The 19,730-nt window shown below is 38.8% G+C and overlaps 1 protein-coding gene across 2 annotated transcripts in view; it reads right to left on the reverse strand.

The window, feature by feature from the left end:
• Nucleotides 1–19,730, reverse strand: part of dek (DEK proto-oncogene) — a 32,759-nt gene that overhangs the window by 10,198 nt on the left and 2,831 nt on the right. For both annotated transcript variants that reach the window (XR_001170957.3, NM_001007865.1), the window contains exons 2-7: nucleotides 18,554–18,728; nucleotides 16,169–16,267; nucleotides 15,000–15,109; nucleotides 13,093–13,187; nucleotides 9,814–9,934; nucleotides 8,961–9,149 (exon numbers count right to left, since the gene is read on the reverse strand). Coding sequence is in view for 1 of the 2 variants with exons in the window: in NM_001007865.1 (NP_001007866.1) it covers nucleotides 8,961–9,149; nucleotides 9,814–9,934; nucleotides 13,093–13,187; nucleotides 15,000–15,109; nucleotides 16,169–16,267; nucleotides 18,554–18,719 (780 nt within the window). In the remaining variant the exon portion in view is untranslated. The remainder of the gene's footprint in view (nucleotides 1–8,960; nucleotides 9,150–9,813; nucleotides 9,935–13,092; nucleotides 13,188–14,999; nucleotides 15,110–16,168; nucleotides 16,268–18,553; nucleotides 18,729–19,730) is intronic.

The raw sequence follows: 19,730 nt of genomic DNA on the forward strand, positions 1-19,730 counted from the left end.
TCCTAATAAATTAGAGAATAATTACTGCAGTATTGAAAGGCAAGCGAAGGATCGGCAACAGAAAGTCGTAAGGTAAATCAGGCAGGCTTAGTTTCCCAGGCAAGGCCGCAGACAACATAGCACAGGAGGAGGCGTTTGATAGCTTTAAATACCCCCCACGCATGCGCAGAACCGGCGCCGTCAGCGCGTCGCGGACGTGCACGCTTTGACATGTACGTGCGCTTTGACGCACGCGCACCGTCCCGCGCAAGGAGGTGCACGAGACCGGGCGAGTACCCTGACACCCCGGTATGGCGGTATCTGAAAAATGAATATAGTTTTTTTTAAAAACACCGGTATTCGGTATTAAACGGTATATCGCCCAGCCCTATTTTCTTCTTTTTTCTAGCTTGGCTGCCCCATGGCTACACAGCAGCTTATTTATGTAAGCTATAGTAGTGTTTCTGAAGCAAACAGACCAGCTTTACCAGTGCACAATAGTATATTATATTTTTATTACTTTAAACCACTGTCATTTTTTGGTATTCCTGTTCCTTTAATGAATCGCATCAGTAAGTGTAGGACTGACGTAGTTGCCAGCTTGAAGTATATTGCAATATATGGACAAACAAGCCCTGTTTTGCTTAAAGGGGAGGGCATTTCTTGCTAGCTTAATGCACAGAATGTCTTAATGTCCTATATTTTGATAATTGGTAATTGCAGAGGATTTCTTGTTGTTGTCCATATGTATTTTGTGGTCACAACCTATATTACATATCTCTATATACCTATATCAAAAAATGAGAAAGTCATGCTCAACCACTAAATGCCACACAGGCGTATTCTTGGCAAGCCGAAAAACGTTTGCCGAGAATACGCCCCGCTACTGTAGATTTATCCTACCTTGTGCCTGCACCTGAATGAATAAAATATGCACAGGTGCAGGCTCACCTAGCCGTTATCCCCCGAAGATATGAAGTCTTTTTTTTTTTTTGGCGGATATCGGCTACATGTGCCTGCACCCGAGCGTATTACATTTATTTGGGTGCAGGCACAGGTAGGAGTGTATGCCGCTATTGTCGGCAAGCACAAATCGACGCAAAGTATGGAAAAGTTGCATAAGTTAACTAAAATATTGCAGAAAATATGCAAAGTTCTATAAATTTTAAAAAATTCAAATTTTTTTAATCGTACTTTGATAAATGTGCCCCTAAGTGTGGCATCAGCCTTATGGTGAATATGAAGGGCACTATATAGAAAAAGTGAAGTAATTTCTACATGGTGAAACTGAAATGTATGCAAATAACATTAAATTAATGTCTGGAAAATGCACTTTAATCATGTCTGAATTATTTACACTGATAATGTCTTTATCAAAAACATTATGGAGGGCTCTGCATATAGATAGACCGATAAAGTCAGTTTGCTCTGTTGCACTTTTGGAATATACATGAATACTGTTTTATATTGTCTCTATTTAGTTGCAACGCCAACAGTATACAGTATTGCTACACATGGTTTAGTTTCAATCATTTTTATTGGGATTTTTTAAATATTATAGCCAAATAAAGGCATTAAAATATTTTCAAACATTAATATTTACATTATGCAGAAAAATAATCTGCAGTACAAATAATAACAGCCGTTGAAAACTTATACATTCAGTATTGGTCAACATATGATAAAATATGATATAATTTAATATCGTTGGTTAAGAAATTTGTTATGTACACGTATATTTATACCCATATACTAATCACGCGTTGAAAACGTGCAAAACGCGTATAAACTGACACTACTGAGATCCTTGGGGTCGCATCCATCTAAGGATTGATTGAACATAGTCAAGCTGTATCATTAAGAAATTTTGCTTCACCAAAAATATAGAGCAATATTTTACTATAATAAATTGATATATCTCAATAAGGAAGTATACATATAGTAAAAACTATAACTACAACTACACCTAATACTACAACTAATGAAGTTGTATTCAATTGCTAAGAGTTAAGAACAGTACGCTCTCCTCATAAATTATTGTGTTATGCAGAGTACACAACTGGAAAAGTCTCCATCTCTGTGAGAGGGTTTATAGGATGTATTGGATTTATTAGATTTATGGGATTTATAACCTCTAATTAAGATCATTCAATTTAGTATCTGGGTATATCGAATGCCATAAACTTGATCTCACCAGAAAGGACTGTAAATTTCCTGATCTGATTGCCCAGGTTTTTTCTGCATTGAGATTAAACTCTACAGTTTTAAGAATATCTTCAATTTTGGGAATTATTTTAGATTTCCAATTTTCTGCTATCTTACACCTGGTAACCACAAAAATGTGATTAAAAATCAGTCTCTCCTTGGGAGGCAAGTCCATGGTCTTTATGTGGAGAAGGGCCATACTGGGAGGAATACACATCAAATTCACAGGTAATTTCCTAAGAAAAACCTCTATTTCCTTCCACAATCCTTGGATTTTAGGACATTCCCAAAAGATATGTTCCAAAGAACCTGCTTGGTTACAGTCTCTCCAACAAAGTGGAGTAACTTTGGTATCGAATTTGGCGATTTTTACTGGAGTGAGGTACCATCTCCATATCATTTTTAAGAGATTCTCATGATGAGACACACAGTGTGTGGACTTTCTCAGCGATTTGACTGCTAGTTCCCATTCTTCTTGGTCTAAATCTAACTGTAAATATTCCTGCCATCTTGTCAACTGACACCTAGGAGGTTCTACTCTATCCGATAATAATGTCTTATAGAACACGGATAGTCCTTTTTGAAATATCTTTTCTGGTAGTAAAAGTTTATTAACTTGGGAGGGTAGGAGTAGTGGGGTTGAAGTATGGGTTTGTAAAAATTTCCGGATTTTGAAATATTTGTATTCTTCAGATTTAGGGATATTATATTGTTGGCTTAATTGTTCAAAAGATTTTAGTTCTGTATTTTGAAACAATTTATCTACTGTATCTAAGCCTAGGTCTATCCAATTACCTAAAGAGAGTTCTTTAATTACACTAGCTAACGTAGATAAGGGGACAGGTTGAGTGATAGCTAATGGATTGTTAGAGCTTGATTTAATTAGATCTTTCCATAATTTTAGGGTATTTGTTATCATCATATTGGGTATTGATCTGTAAGTTTTCCATATTCATTTGGTTTCCAATAGGTTTTTATATGAGGAGAAAATTGTTTGATTCTGTTCCAACTCTATCCAGTGTTTAGTTCCATCCTCCGTCCAGATTACCCTAGACTGATCTAAAACTGTAGCTCTATAATAAAGCTCAATGTCAGGTACGCCAAAACCTGGGTTTGATGCATGTAGTGTAAGTATTCTATTGGAAAATCTTGGTGATTAATTCATTAAGACAAACTTATTGAGAAGTTTTTGTAGGGAAGTAAAGAATTTTTTGGGAACTTTTACTGGGAGATTTCTGAAGAGATACAATAGCTGGGGCAATACCATCATTTTGAAGGCAGCAGTCCTACCTAACCAAGAAAACTCGAGCTTGGAGAGAGCCGCTAGCTTGGTTTTGAGCCTGGAAATCCATGGCTCGTAATTTTCCTTGTATATCTGAGAAATTAGAGGAGTGACAGAAATTCCTAAGTATTTGATTGACTTTTCAGACCAAGAGTAAGGGGAAGACTTTTTGAGCGACTGGATTGTATCTAAGTCCAAATTACAGGGTAGAATCACTGTTTTATTTTTATTGAGTTTATAATAGGAGATTTTTGAAAAGTTATTTAATTCTGTTTCTAAATTTGGTAGTGATATTAAGGGATCTTGCAAATATAGTAAAATATCATCGGCATACATGCCTAGTTTTGTTTCTGCATCGCCAACTTGGATACCATGGATCAATTGATTGTTTCTAATCTTTTCTGCAAGAGGTTCAAGGGTAAGTATAAAAATTAAAGGCGAGAGTGGGCATCCCTGACGTGTTCCATTAGTAATATTGAAAGGAGAAGACAAAAAACCAGAGGACAATACCATTGCTGATGGCTGGGAGTAGAGTGCCATTATAGCCTTATACAGGTAACCAGTACAAACAAACTTTCCCAGTACCCTTGACAAGTAGGTCCAGTTGACCCTGTCGAACGCCTTCTCCGCGTCCAAAGAGACAAGCAGAGAAGGCGTCCGACTGAGCTCAATCCTGTGTAAAAGAGCCAGCACCTTCCTTGTGGCATCATTAGTACCTCTTCCTTTCACAAACCCGACCTGATCAGAATGGACCAGTTGTGGAATTAAGGGGGCTAGTCTGTTAGCTATAAAACTTTAGCATAAATTTTTAAATCTGTATTTAAAAGAGATATGGGACTGTAACTACTAGGGTCAGTTGGGTCTTTGTTTTCTTAGTAGTAGTAATGATTGCAGATAGTGATTCTCTAGGAAAAGTACCAAGGGTTGCTACTTCATTAAACATATCTGTCAATGGTTTAGAAAGAATATTCATAAATTTAATGTAGTAGTCATTTATAAAACCATCAACACCAGGGGCCTTGTCTCTCTTAAGTGTTTTTATTGCAATTTCTATTTCATGACGACTAAAGGGGATATTAATTTGTTTCTGTTCAAAGTGATCTAATGAGGGGAGATTTACACTTTCCAAGTACTGGTCAATTTCCTCACAAGTGGTTTCGTGAGTATCAGAGTGCTGCCTTAAATTATATAGGTCTTCATAGTATTTTGCCAAGGCATTAACAATTTCAGTAGGACGTTGTGTAGTTACACCTGTGTGTGGATCTTTCATCTTAAAAATTCTCTGGACTATCCTGCGGCCCTTTATCTTCTGAGCCATAACTTTCCCAGCTTTATTCCTGTCATTGTACCAGTTTTCTTTCAAAATTATGTGCCATTTATCATACTGCTGGAACAATATCTCTCTTAGTTCCTGTCTAAGCCCTTCTACTTGAGGAATTAATTCTGTTTTCTTTTTATCATAAATTTCCTTTTCCAATACTTTAATCTCTTTTAAAAGTGAATTAGTTTTTTCTTTCCTTTTTCTTTTGAGAATAGAGCTCTGTTTAATGAATACTCCTCTCATATAGGCCTTATGGGCATTCCATAAAGTGGATCTAGAAGTTTCCTTCTTATCATTTAAAGTAAAATAATTATTTAAAGTTTCCTTAATCAGGGGGGCTACTACACATGGTTTAGAGCAGTGCTGTCCAACCTCTGTGGTACCGAGGGCCAGAATTTTTCCGACCTACGTGGTGGAGGGCCGATAATGGAAGACAGTTTTGACCACTCCCCTTTTTGAAACCGCACCCACTTGAAGCCACACCCATGTTATCACATGACCATACCCATATTAATGGTTGTAGTACAGCAAAAAACCTGCCAAACTCTGCCTTCCCTACCCTGCCTGTGTGTGCCATACTCTGCCTTCCCTACCCTGCCTGTGTGTGCGCCATACTCTGCCTGCCCTACCCTGCCTGTGTGTGCCATACTCTGCCTGCCCTACCCTGCCTGTGTGTGCCATACTCTGCCTGCCCTACCCTGCCTGTGTGTGCCATACTCTGCCTGCCCTACCCTGCCTGTGTGTGCCATACTCTGCCTGCCCTACCCTGCCTGTGTGTGCCAATACTTTGCCTGCCCTACCCTGCCTGTGTGTACCAATACTTTGCCTGCCCTACCCTGCCTGTGTGTACCATACTCTGCCTGCCCTACCCTGCCTGTGTGTGCCATACTCTGCCTGCCCTACCCTGCCTGTGTGTGCCATACTCTGCCTGCCCTACCCTGCCTGTGTGTGCCATACTCTGCCTGCCCTACCCTGCCTGTGTGTGCCATACTCTGCCTGCCCTACCCTGCCTGTGTGTGCCATACTCTGCCTGCCCTACCCTGCCTGTGTGTGCCAATACTTTGCCTGCCCTACCCTGCCTGTGTGTACCATACTCTGCCTGCCCTACCCTGCCTGTGTGTACCATACTCTGCCTGCCCTATGGCACACACAGGCAGCCTACAGTAACACAATGCTGGCACTGCTCCTACAGTCTGCACAATAACTATATATTAACAAAGCTTTTTAATTGCAGTACCACCTTAGTATATGTTCTTTTTGTAGTGTGCAGGGATTATTTGTGGGTTTCTACTGCTCCTACAGTCTGAGGTGTGAACAGGGGAACAATGGGGGTGATTACAGCCTGAGCCTGAGGTGTGAACACCAGCAGGGGGTGAACAATGCAGAGATTAAAAGGTGTGAACAACACAGGGGATTACATATTTAAACAATACAGCCTGATTACAGCCTGAATCTGAGGTGAGAACCATGCAGGAGGGGGCAGTTAATCACAGTACTGATACCATTTAAAGCTTACACAAGAGTAAGCCATCAAAGCAGCCAGACAGGTGGGGGGCCACACAGAGGGGGGCCGCGGGCCGCCAGTTGGACAGCACTGGTTTAGAGTAACAGAAGGACTTCGAGAGAAGAAAAAAAAATAATAATGTTTTAACCGAGAAATTGAAAAAAGAATTCTTAATTAATATTTACATTAGACACAACCACTATGTTGCTTTGCTAGATCAATTTGTATTCAATCTCTACATACCGTATATACTCGAGTATAAGCCGATCCGAATATAAGCCGAGGTACCTAATTTTACCTAAGAAAACTGGAAAAACTTATTGACTCGAGTATAAGCCTAGGGTGGGAAAGGTATGTCCTTTTTCCTTATGTCATTATGGGCACTATGCATATATTAAAGTCATTTACACTATAAAGTACCGGTACTGTATGTTGTATATTATTCAAATTTACATAACTTCTGCCAGCTATAGCTGTAAAAGTAAGATAAAACCAGCACTAAAAATCTATTATACTGACAAAACATAGGTTTAGAAAACAATATACAAAGAAAAGACAGATCTAAGCAATTTATTCCCAACATATCATTCCTGTATAGTTAATCAGTGTTGATATTGGTCTATATAAATTATTATGAAGGTATATGTGAGAGTTAGATTTGTCCTAAATTAATCTGATTTAATACATTTATTATTTTCATGAATAAACCAGAAAATCAATATAAATGGATTATTATCGCTCTACTCATAATGATGTTTAGTGAATGTGCTCTATACTGTTGGTAGTGATCAGAACAATATTAAGGAAACTGTGGTGCATCAGGATACTGTAACTAAAGATGCCCTACTAATGTTTGAACGATAGGAGGCCATCAATATATTGCAGCCTGTGCACAAACAACAATCTGTCTCACCAAAATTCACTCCCAATTTTCTAAGTTTATCTGGGGATCCTCAAGGGCAAGGCTTCGCCTTAATACACTAATGAGACCAAGAGACAAGGGTGGAATGGCCCTTCCGGACACCTATATGTATTACCTGGCAGCACAACTTACCCACATCTCTCCCATGATACACCAAGAGCTCTCCAAGCCACTCTTTCAACTGTGGGTACAAGCCACTGGCTTCCACGAAACACCCTGGCACGCTCTTCTGGTTAAACAGAAACTAAGTGTGCGCTCTCCGTTAATTGCACTACAGTGCTTGGTTCTCTCTTCAGCCCACAAATTGATTGGCCACACAGGTTACCCTCTGCAAACCCCAATATGGCAGAACGCCTCCTTCCCACACTTAGCACAGGTGAATCCCCCAAACATATGGAGATCCCTGGAACTCTGCACCCTGGCAGATGTGTGGGAAAATGGCCAAGCCATATCACTTTTAAACCTCCATAAAACTAGACAGTTACCACTGAATCAGTGGCTTACCCACCACAGAATTAAGACAGCCCTAACTATGAATCTATCTGCCAACAACCCTCTGGTAAATGACTCCCCAGTGTTAAGAGTGTCTCCTAATCCCTAAGCAAAAAAGTAAACTCTCCATGCTTTATAGAGTTCTGAGTAAACCAACCTATAGTGACACGGAGGTACGCGCAAGGGTAAGATGGGAGGAGGACCTAGGAACAATCACAGATGATCAGTGGGAAGGGGTACTAAACACCCCAATGATGGTCTCATTTTCCCAAAGACATAAACTGTTGCAGTTATATATGATCCACAGAGCATACTACACCGTACAGAGACTCTACGCAATGAAGGTCCTAAACTTTCCTTACTGCCCCAGGTGCAAAACAGAAATAGCCACGCTACTGCATACACTATGGGGATGCCCACAATTGAAAGCCTACTGGGAAGGGGTAAATGGGTGGCTAGAAAATAAGATTCCCCAATGGGGCCCCAGGAAAATGTCTACTAATGGAAATGTCTACTAATGCTGGACCTCAACACCTCGCTAGATGTGCACACTAAAATCTTCATTACCAAGGCCTTGTTTCAGGCAAAAAGACTCTTGACTCTCCATTGGAAGGACATAGAACCCCCAAGCATGCACGAATGGAAGAAAGCGATGGATGACCTCGCATCACTGGAAAGGACTATTTTGGATAAAAAGGGACAGATGCTTAAATTTTTGCAAATCTGGCGTCACTGGACGGACACCCTATAACAAACAATACGGCCCTCCGCGTGGCCGAACAGGTCTATCTAAGCCAAAATAATTCAATACCAACACAGAGCAATAGCAACATGTAAGGGGCAAGAAATCCTCTAGGGGAAAATGTATGTATGTAATCCTTTCAGCTCAGTATGCCAATATACACCTTCTGTATAACTTCTGTTTTTTCCTTTTTGAATATGTGTACCCTGCAAAATGTTTAATAAAAATAATACATTGAGCAAAAAAAAAAAAAAAAAAAAAAGGTACTTTAGGGTGATGGCACGTGCAGAAATTAGTTGCACGGTAGAGCAGATTTATAGTGGTCAACTAAACTCCCTGTGTACCACCACTCTTATGCACTAAATATTGATACAATAAATGCATGCTAAATAAACACGGATGTGAAAATATTCCTTTTGAATAATTCCACTGTTATTTCTATAAACAAGGCAGGTCTGCAATGAGTGTAGCATGTATTAACTTATAGTGCCACTTTCTGAAATCTTTATTTACCTCTTCTTCTTCATCACTTTCTTTTTCTTCCTCAGAAGATTCCTCCTTGTCTTTTTTCTCATCTTCACTGCTTGATTCATCAGAGAGAATAACACTTGATCTGTTGCTCTTGGATTTGCGTGCAGATCCTGAACTGCTTCTGTCTTTTTTACTTGCTTTAGGAGATTTACCTTTGGTTTTTGGTAAAGGCTAGTAAAAGATAAACATCAACATCACTTTACAATATCCATAAGTACCTATTAAACATTGTACAAATATACTAGCCCTAAACGTAGTGCTACATGTGACATATTAGGTCAGGGGTCAAGAACCTTTTTGGCTGAGAGAGCCATAAACACCACATTTTAAAATGTAATTCTGTGAGAGCCAAACAATATGTTTGGCCGCGGATGCTGCAGGGAAGGTAGGGTGGGTTCCCAAGGATGCCGGATGCGATGCAGAAAAGGGCGTGGCCTGCGCTCGGCGGATTGAAGACGCGTTCTAAGGCTTAGAACATGTCTTCTATCTGCCGAGTGCAGGGGCAATGTAGGGTGGGTGCCAAGGATGCCGGATGCGATGTGGAAGAGGGCGTGACCTGTGCTTGGCGGATAGAAGACGTGTTCTAACTCCGAGCGCAGGCCACGCCCCCGTTTTTTTTTTTTTATTAAACATTTGGCAGCGAGCCAGATGCAGCCATCAAAAGAGCCACATCTGGCTCCAGAGCCATAGGTTCCCTACCCCTGTATTAGGTGGACAGCTCAATTGTGAACCATTTAAATAATTTACTTTTCTGCAAAGAGCCACACCTGACTTTCATAGTGTAGATAACATATAACTCTATTGCAAGTATGAAAAAGTTGATGTTGTGGCTTACTTTTCCAGTAGACTTTGGTTCCATGAGGAAATTCATAATTTTTGAGATCAGCTCAGTGTTGGAACCAGATTTTTCAAGATCAAGTACACCACAGGTATTCTTCAGATCAATTTTTTTCCATCTACAAGTGTTAATTTTTAGCAAAATATTAGTTACAACACATGGGAATCTCTTAAGCAACTCTTGAAATCAGAGACCCCTATCCAGTTCCTCACAAGTCTTACTGCCTATTACAAACCCTATCAGCTCATTAATGTCAGGCACATTATTCAGCAACTTCAGTAATAATCAAATGACAGCACTAGACTCTTCTCCTGCTTTCCAACCAGTTCTACTACCTGCTCTGCAGCTTCCACACTTCAACAAGCTCTCTCTTTAATTCAATATTAGGCAAAAGTTCCTGCTCCTTCATTTGTTCAAGCGCAAACTCAATAATTTCAGTGGCCATAGAAGCCGCCCATTGATCTAATAAATCTACTCTACTTATTTCCAAAAACATTTTCCAATACTAGAACCAGCCCTTTATTTTATTGCTTATCTGAAAGATTACCCTCATGTTCTGCAGCTACCACCACCCATAACTTTTGACCAGCTTCCACTCCACCTCTACTATTTTGAACAACTCCTGACTGTGTCCCCCCAACCATCCTCCCATACCAGCTCCTTTATTTTTATTGCTGAAAGTAAAGTGTTATTAGTTTAGCCCTGATGGATCCATTTTAGTGCCTAACAGCATGATGTCGATACCCACTTGGCCCCATGTCAGATAAGAAATACAGCACAGTGACAACTGGAAGGTGCAGATAATTAGCTCGGTAGCCACTCTGGATATACTGGCAGAGCGATATGCTCTACAGCAGTGCTGTCCAACTGGCGGCCCTCGAACCCCCTCTGTGTGGCCCCCCACCTGTCTGGCTGCTTTGATGGCTTACCTTTGAGTAAGCATTAAATGGTATCAGTACTGAGATTAACTGCCCCCCTGCATGGTTCTCACCTCAGATTCAGGCTGTAATCCCTATGTATTGTTTAAAAATGTAATCCCCTGTGTTTTTCACACCTTTTAATACCTGCATTTCACCCCCTGCAGTGTTCACACCTCAGGCTGAGCCTGTAATCACTCCCATTGTTCACTTCTTCACACCTCAGACATAGGTACTGTAGGCAGAGTATGGCACATACAGCCAGCATAGGGCAGGTAGAGTATGGCACACACAGGCAGCATAGGTCATGGAGGGTATGGCACATACAGGAAGGGTAGGGCAGGTAGAGTATGGCACACACAGGCAGCATAGGGCAGGCAGAGTATGGCACACACAGGCAGGGTAGGGCAGGCAGAGTATGGCACACAGAGGCAGCATAGAGAAGGCAGAGTATGGCACACACAGGCAGGGTAGGACAGGCAGAGTATGGCACACACAGACAGCATAGGATAGACAGAGTGCTGCCTGTGTGTGCCATACTCTGCTTGCCCTATGCTGCTTGTGGGAGGTGAACCTGGCAGGGGTTTGTTGTGGGAGTTTGTTAGCAGTTGGAAATAGCCATTAAATGGTCCCTAAGGTGTGTAATTATGTACTGGGGGTTGCTCTGCTATCCACAGGGGAGGAGGAGGCATATGGAATTTAAGGGTATATCTTAATATGACATAATTCTTTCACATATGAATGATGGTTGTTATCCCCACAGTAAGGACCAAGCATTTGGGATTTTGCTGTGCTACCACCATTGTGATAAAATAGGTGTGGTTTTAAGTGGGTGTGGTTTCAAAAAGGGGAGTGGTCAAAACTGGCTTCCATTAGCGGCCCTCCACCATGTATGCTAGAGAAATTCCGGCCCTCGGCACCGTAGAAGTTGGACAGCACTGCTCTACAGTATGCGCTAGTGCCGGCTTTTAAACATAATTATATGTACATTTAATTAATTACTTAACAAGTCCAGTAGCTTTAGATTTATTTATACTAGATATAAATATGTGTACTATTTGGAAAAGTCAAGTTTACCAAGCTATTTAATTTAAATTTTTATTGTGATTATTGTATTTCAAATTTATTGTAATGTTGTACTGAGTGTTAAATGTTTAGCCTGTGAAGAAGGCATTCAAGTAAGGATTTCAACTTTGAACATGCCGCTGAGTGAATGCAGATATGCAGAATAGCTTCATGAATGCAATACTGCACCATAACCTATGTATAGTTCGGTTAGGGTAGCAAAAACTGCAGCAGGCATCTGCACCATTGCCAAATAGACACTACGTTTGCTACTACTAAAATAAAAAAGCCATTATGTTGCTTTAAAAAGCAGTCCCTCTTCTGTCTAATAAAGTTTGTACTTGAGTGCAAGTTATCTGCATGACTCTATATTGGTGGCAAAGCAATTCTATTGGGTTTAATGTTTAAATGATTTTTAGCAGACTTAAAGGAACAGTAACACCAAAAAATGAAAGCTTTAAATTAATAAAAATATAATGTACGGTTGCCCTGCACTGGTAAAACTGGTGTGTTTGCTACAGTAACACTACTATAATTTATATAATAAGCTGCTGTGTAGCCACGGGGGCAGCCATTCAAGCTGGAAAAAAGGCACAGGTTACATAGCAGGTAACAGATAAGTTCTGTAAAATACAATAGTGTTTTATCTGTTATCTGCTATGTGCCTGTGCCTTTTCTCCTTTGAATGGCTGCCTCCATGGCTGCATAGCAGCTTATTTATATAAATTATAGTAGACTTTCTGAAGTAAACACACAACTTTTACCAGTGCAGGGCAGCAGCACATTATATTTTAGTTACTTTTGTACACTTTCATTTTTTGGTGTTACTGTTCCTTTAAGTCGTGGTGGTCCCAAGCATTCCGAATAACAGATCCAACGCCAGTGCTAAGAAAGCTTGCTCTTGCCCCTGTTAGTCACTCTAAAGACATGCAATAGAATCTGGGGAGCCAACATAAAGCTAGTCTTATTCCCACCTCTTTAGTCCCCTGAGAAGAAAAGTCCTTGATAAGCTAGCCAATCCCTTGTGAACACAAGTTCAGGAACTGCTCAGCTCAAAGAGTTTTGACGTGTTCAAGACAGTTGCTAATTGAAGGTGTTAGCAAGTTATTACATTTAAAAAAAAAAAAACACAACTGTTGACCCTTGTGGTTTAGTATATTATGACAGGTAGAAGATGTATGAATAGAAAAACAGCAAAGTACTCTGTTTTTTGTATTTCTATCCAGTGGGTAAGAGACATATATTAAGAGACTAAAACCAAAACAAATTCATATAAAAGCAGTGTTTTGCTTACTTTTTAAGCATCTCTTCCTTTTTTTTGTATTGCTCACTGTCTTTCTCAAAAGGGAATCCATTGAACTGACCAATATTTTTCTTGACCAAATTGATCTGTTTAAAGAAAAACAAAACAAACAAACAAAAAAAAAAAAAAAACACCTGAATTATAAAAATGCACAAAGCTCAAGACTTAGGCTAGCTAGTAAAGCACCTAAACATATAAAGGACATCTCGTAGAAGTCAATTACTTAAGGCAATGATCTCCAACCAGTGGCTCTTAAGCAACATGTTGCTCCCAGTGTCCCCAAAGCAGGTTTTTTTGTTTTTTTTAATTCTTGGCTTGGTGGCACGTTATAGTTGAATAAAAACAAGAAGTACTACCACCAACAAAGCCTCCTGTAATAGTGTGCTTAGAGGCTACCTAATAGCCAATTACAGCCCTTATTTGGCACCCCCATAATTTGATGCTTGTGTTGCTCCCCCAAGTCTTTTTACAATTGATTGAGGCTCACTAGTAAGAAAGGTTGGGGACCCCTGACTTAAGGGGTTAAAGTTACCCCTCTGCTCATGGCGCAATCTAGCAACAAGAGAAGTTGGTGCCACTAGTAACCATTATAGATCAACTCAAATAAGGGGTCCAGGAGCACCAGACCCGGACCCTTAGCTTGGGGAGTGAAAAACCATCAGCAATAGGAACAAACTTTTTTTTATTAAAGTTAATTAAATACCATTAGAGATGCTATCTTTTAATTAAACTTTAAAATAGATTTTTACTTTATTTTTGTGGCCCTGTGGATTTCCTAGAGTGCCTGGAGGCCCCCTTTTGTTCCTGTTGCTGACAACCTTGAATAAGCCAGCAAAATTAGGTTTCAGATCTCAGGCTTTCCAGAAAAGCGCAACTACAGCTTAATGCAAAGCAAAACTGGTGACTACACAGTCTAGAGCAGGGGTGTCAAACTGACTCACATAAGAGGGCCAAAATCTAAAACACAGACTAAGTCGTGGGCCAAATTTTTTATTAATATACTAAGGGGCCGCTTCACTAAAGGTCAATAAAACGAGCGCTATTTATAGCATGCGCTAAAAATCTTATCACTTCTTATTTTTTGCGACTTAATGCTTGATTCACTAAAAGGACATGTGTCATAATTAAGAAGTGATGTTCTTTGCGTTATTTAACTCGCGATTATTGATTTTCTTGTGTTATTTTCTGCTGCGTGCGATATATTTCGCCACACGCGATATTAGCGCACGATATTACGCACGTAACCATTACTTTCTAAAAATGACCATTTCCCTGAAAACTGGAGGATGCATCACTCTAGGACGATCACATACTTGAAAAAATCCGACTGCAAACTCCATGTTGTGTTGCCGAAAGCTCAGGAACCGCAATGTTGTTTAAGTACCGCCAACTCCAAGTAGGTGTTGATATTCGCACAGATTAAAGCAATATTTTGTGCGTTTAATGCTTCATATGTGTTTGTGAATCATGCGTTAGTACAATTTGTGAATCGGCCCACAAGTCTTAGTTACTATGTGCGGAAAAAGGAAAGTGATCATATGTGGTCTAGAGGCTTTTAGTCTTAGAGACTTTTAGGGAAGATGATCTTGATGCATTTAAATAGATAGAATAAAAGCAACTATCTGAGATATGGCATCAAAACCACTTCCTTTGGGTACCTAATGTAAGTTATAGATCCTGCTTTCAACTTAAAAACGCCTATTTAGGAAGGATAAGCCCAGTGCTCAAACATGATGGTGCAGGAATGCCCATTGCAACCTCAGACATGTTAGCAGTCTAGCTTGATTCCAAGAATGTGACACTTTATGCTTAATGAGGGCCCCTCCTCACCAAAAAGTAATATTTATGGGGGGGGGTTACAGACTTAAATTTAAACAAATAGTAATTGGCGCACTTACTATGCCCAGACGGTTAAAAAGTAGTCTGTGTAAAGGTCTTAGTTCGTCACACTTCTTCTTTCTCAGGAAGTACTGCACACGTTCAATGTCATATAACTTCTGTCCCTTTCCTATAGGAAAACAAAATGTTGAGAAAACTTGTTTTCAACTTTTTTTTTTTATATAGAAATGCAAAATTAAGGGTGAAGTGATTTCATTTAAAGCTTGCTAATATAATAGCATTCAGTAAAAGCAGTTACAAAATTAGAAGCTAACTTATGGGTTAAAGTGTATTCATACAGAAGATATTGACAATTTAGTGAATGTAGGATGAAAAAAAAAAAAAAAATAGTAGCAGTTTACCAGTTTTTAGGCTGGTAAACAATAGAAACGTCTTTACTAGCTGCATGCAAACTTCAGTCATGTACAGATTATGACAGGGAAATCAAATTTGCCGCTATGATATTTTCTGATCAAACTGCTACATTGACTGCTAAGTTGACTATACAAGGGCCGATAAAAGCTGCTGGCAGTCAGATGTCAGATAGTTTAAAAAATCCTGTCCGGGTAAGGGGTGTGTCAGCTCATCATGTGGTCCTTGTCCAAACAGCCTGCATCAATGTGATTTGATAGTTTGGCCCGAGGGCCAATTGATCAGGTCTGATATTGTTCGCCTTAAGGTGGGCATATCAGGAAATGATCCGCTGTTTGGCAAACTAGCCAAAAGTGCGGACCTTTCAGTGTATGATCAGCTTTAGTCTGTGGAATTTGACTTGGATCAAACAGATTAAAGATGGACTGGATGAGATGAAAACCAGATCCCCTCCCTTCCAGAGATCTAATTATTTATTTGACTCTCAAAATAAGATACTGGTACATATAAGGGAATGGCATATTTTGGGTATTTTGAACACTTCATTTTAAAGGTAAAGCAAACAGGGCTAAGGAAAGCAAAACACTTAAATCAGCATTTATGACTATTGTCTGAAAGCACTTGAATGAGCAACTCATTTATACAGAGTAAAAAACAGAGCAAAGACGGTATTTGAAATACAGTAATCAGAAAGAGAGCCCTAAAAACCTATCTAGTAGTTTTTATTTCAAAAATAAACATTATAGTTTTTAGATCTGACAAGGTTGCAAATCAATTTCATAGGTAGAACTTACTTTTGAACAAGTAAAAACATTACCTTCAGTCAGAACAAACTCCTTTTTAGATATATTCATCTCGAGGCTTAGTCTTTCCACCTTTTTCTTCTCCCTTTTCCCTTCTACAATTAAGCTTTTCTCTGCAAAAAAAAGATCTCACACAATTTAGGATGAGTATTAATATTATTTGTATATTTGTATAGTCATAACTTCACACAGCTGAAGGTGCATCATACTGATCAATAAAGAATTTTGAAACATGCTTTGAGAAAAGTTACGGTAATAAAACACACACATCTTCCAATATTTTACTAAATAAATACAAAGTGAGAATAAAATCATTTCATATTCATCAATATAAACCTGTGTATACCTTTTCCAAGGAACTCTTGAAAAGAAACAAGAATACTCCAGGGTCACATAAAAATACCATACTAATACTAACTAGGGCTTTTAACATTTTGCTCAAGTGTTAACTATATACATTATTCTCAAGACTTAAGTTGGGATACACCTGCTTGTTTGGAGAGGTTGGTGGATGAGTAAATATTTACCCAATTTGGCTACAATGTGCTGGCCCAAATCAGGATGATCAGTTGGCCACTGTGCCAACAATCAAATCATAATGAAGGACTAGGGAGGGCTGTCAGGAGAGAAATTTATTTAATGAATTAATGTGGTCCTCATACAACAGGATTTTCTAATTTGCTACATATTAATTGTGCATTGTATGCCTAATAATTTGCCAACTCTCAGTGATGACCTTCCACGTTTGAACGAAAGTATGTTGAATGTTACATTGTAGTGCTCATGACCACAGTTTTTTTTTTACATTATTTACTTTTTTCTGTGTAATACAGTATCTTGCACTAGATATTAACTAAGCTGCATGAATTCATATTTGTGGCAAAACAAAGCTATTGGTTGGTTTAAAGGAACGTAAACACCAAAAAATACAAGTGTAATTAATATATTATGTACTGTTGCCTTGGACTGGTAAAAGTTGTGTTAGCTTCAGAAATAATACTACAGTTTATGTAAACAAAGCTGCAATGTAGCCATGGGCATAGCTATTCATATAGAAATAGGGCTAAATGGCACATTTTACATAGCAGAAAACAGATAAGCTCTGTAAAAGACCATTGTATTCTAAAAAGTTCATCTGTTATCTGCTATGTAACCTGCACCTTTTAACCTTTATTCCAGCTGAAATGGCTGCCCCCGTGGCTACACAGCAGCTTATTTCCATAAACTATAGTTGCCTTCTAAAGCAAACACTCCAGTTTTATCAGCACACAGCAGCAATATATTATATTTTACTTACTTTAAACCACTTTAATGTTTATGCTGCTGAAACAGAAGAACAACAGTCGCCTGGGATAAATCACCTCTATTGCAGGCGACTAATCTTCTACAAATGCCCTTCCACCAGCAAGTAAATCGCCAGTGGGAAAAAATATGGGGTGCTTTTCAAAGTCACCTAAAGTTTCTTCACAAAGGAAAAAATGGCAGCAAATGTTTTCCCACAAGTAATTTAATTTATTATATAATTTTTATTTATTGCTGGCAACTAATCTCCCTGTGTGCCAGCAGCCTTAAATTTTTATTTAGTTATAATGATCCAAATTACAGAAACCTCTTGTCCAGAAAACCCAAGTTCCCAAGCATAGATCCAACTAGATCCTACAATACTAGATCATATACCAACTTTTCGTTGTCTTTCCATAGTCTATTTCTCAAAGTTGAGTATGCGATTAGATAGTGCCCTAGTATGAGTTTGTCTCTGTAACAGTTTTAGCATGTATATCTTTCTAAGCTTCAAAAACCAACACTAACAACTATAAACATATGTACCACACAAAGACATGAAATTCATGTGTTCCTCTCCCAGTGGGTCCACAGTATGATCCAGTTGACTGGATCAGCCTGATTTTGCTTGTCTGTGGAGAAATCAGGCAAAGATCCACACATTTGCCAACCTAACCAAACATGCAGATGGTAGAGACTAATTTACATATTTACTTATTGCTCAGTTATTTCCATGTAATACATCACTAGGGCTGTGATGACAATCCTTTGTGTGGGTCTCAGTAAATATCTCAGCATATCCAACTTTTAATGAGGCGGGTGTTGGTATGTTTGAGGGAGTGAGGTGTAAAGATGTACAGCTAGGGTAACAGACCTCAACTATTCCATTTTTATTTAACAATTATATTTCCTTACTTCAAACAAGTATATTTAATACTAGTTCAATATAAGCAGTAGAAGAGAACCAGAATTTAGAATGCATTATATAAAAACATACACTGGTATCAATACTTCCTGCTGTACAAGTCTTCAAATTTTCACAGGCTTTTTTCAGAAGTTGGTTGGAGAGATGAGCGTTCTATACATTTACATATAAAGCTATAAAACACTATAGATACCCTTTTTATCATCATCATCTTCCTCCTCATCATCTTCCTCCTCTTCTTCTTCTTCATCTTCCTCTTTTCCATTTTCTGCATCGTCAGTCATTTTTTCTTCGGTAGCCTCTTCAATTTGTTCAGATTCCTCTTTAGTGAGTGCATTGGATTCAGTGTCAGAAGACATGTTTCTTTCCTGAAGAAAAAACATCAAGGCATAATCAAAACCTACATAATTTCTAACTGTATGCTGGAGATTTGCACTAAAGCTCATATGTTTCAAACTGGTTTACTTAAAAAGGCAAACAGGCAATAGCTAATAAATTAACTTCAGCAATTTTGTATCTATACAGGAAATGTGGGAGATGTAACCATGGGGCAGGTGTCCAACTTTTTTTTACCCATGAACCACATTCAAAGTAAAAAGATCTGGGGAGCAACACAAGCATAGTAAAATTCCTGGGGTACCAAATAAGGGATGTGATTGTCATATTGGGGCTACCAGATAGCCAATCTATAGGAGGCTCTGTTTGGCAGCTGTTTTTTATTAAACCAAAACTTGCCTGCTTAGAGGCCACTTGGAGCAACATCCAAGGGGTTGGTAGGCAACACTTTGCTGCCAAGCCACTGGTTGGGGATCACTGCTGGTTAGGTCATATATAGTAGCCTAAGTACTAGCTTCAAACATTTTTAAAAAGCGTAGTGCTAACATAAAGAATACATTATTAATCTACAACAATACAAATAAATCCAATGATAAGATGTAGGCTCTTTCATCTCTGCAAAGGACAGGCTTATCCACTACATGTAACAGTATAAATGTTATGTTTCAAACTTCCTGGTTCTTGCAATTTATAATAAACAAATAGACAAAATGCATTATAATTAATCCAATAGACAGAATACATTTTCAGCATGTTATTTTTCTGTATATATTCTTCTATGTTATGATAATAAAAATGATATCAAGTAGCAAAATCATCTTTTTATATTGCATACTATAAGGAGATGTTATGAATGATCATACTAATTAATACATTAGCATATAATGATTAGAGCATAATATGAGCGCTTGATGCAAGAGGACAGACACAAGGGAAATTATGAATGTAAATAAGTCTGCTGTTCAGCTTTCAGAAACCCCACAGGATTTCAGAAGCTCTTGTGGTTTACTTTCTCTTACGAAATCCATTAAAAT

This window comes from Xenopus tropicalis, chromosome 6, assembly GCF_000004195.4.
Source record: "Xenopus tropicalis strain Nigerian chromosome 6, UCB_Xtro_10.0, whole genome shotgun sequence".
In the NCBI taxonomy this organism is placed as follows: Eukaryota; Metazoa; Chordata; class Amphibia; order Anura; family Pipidae; genus Xenopus; species Xenopus tropicalis.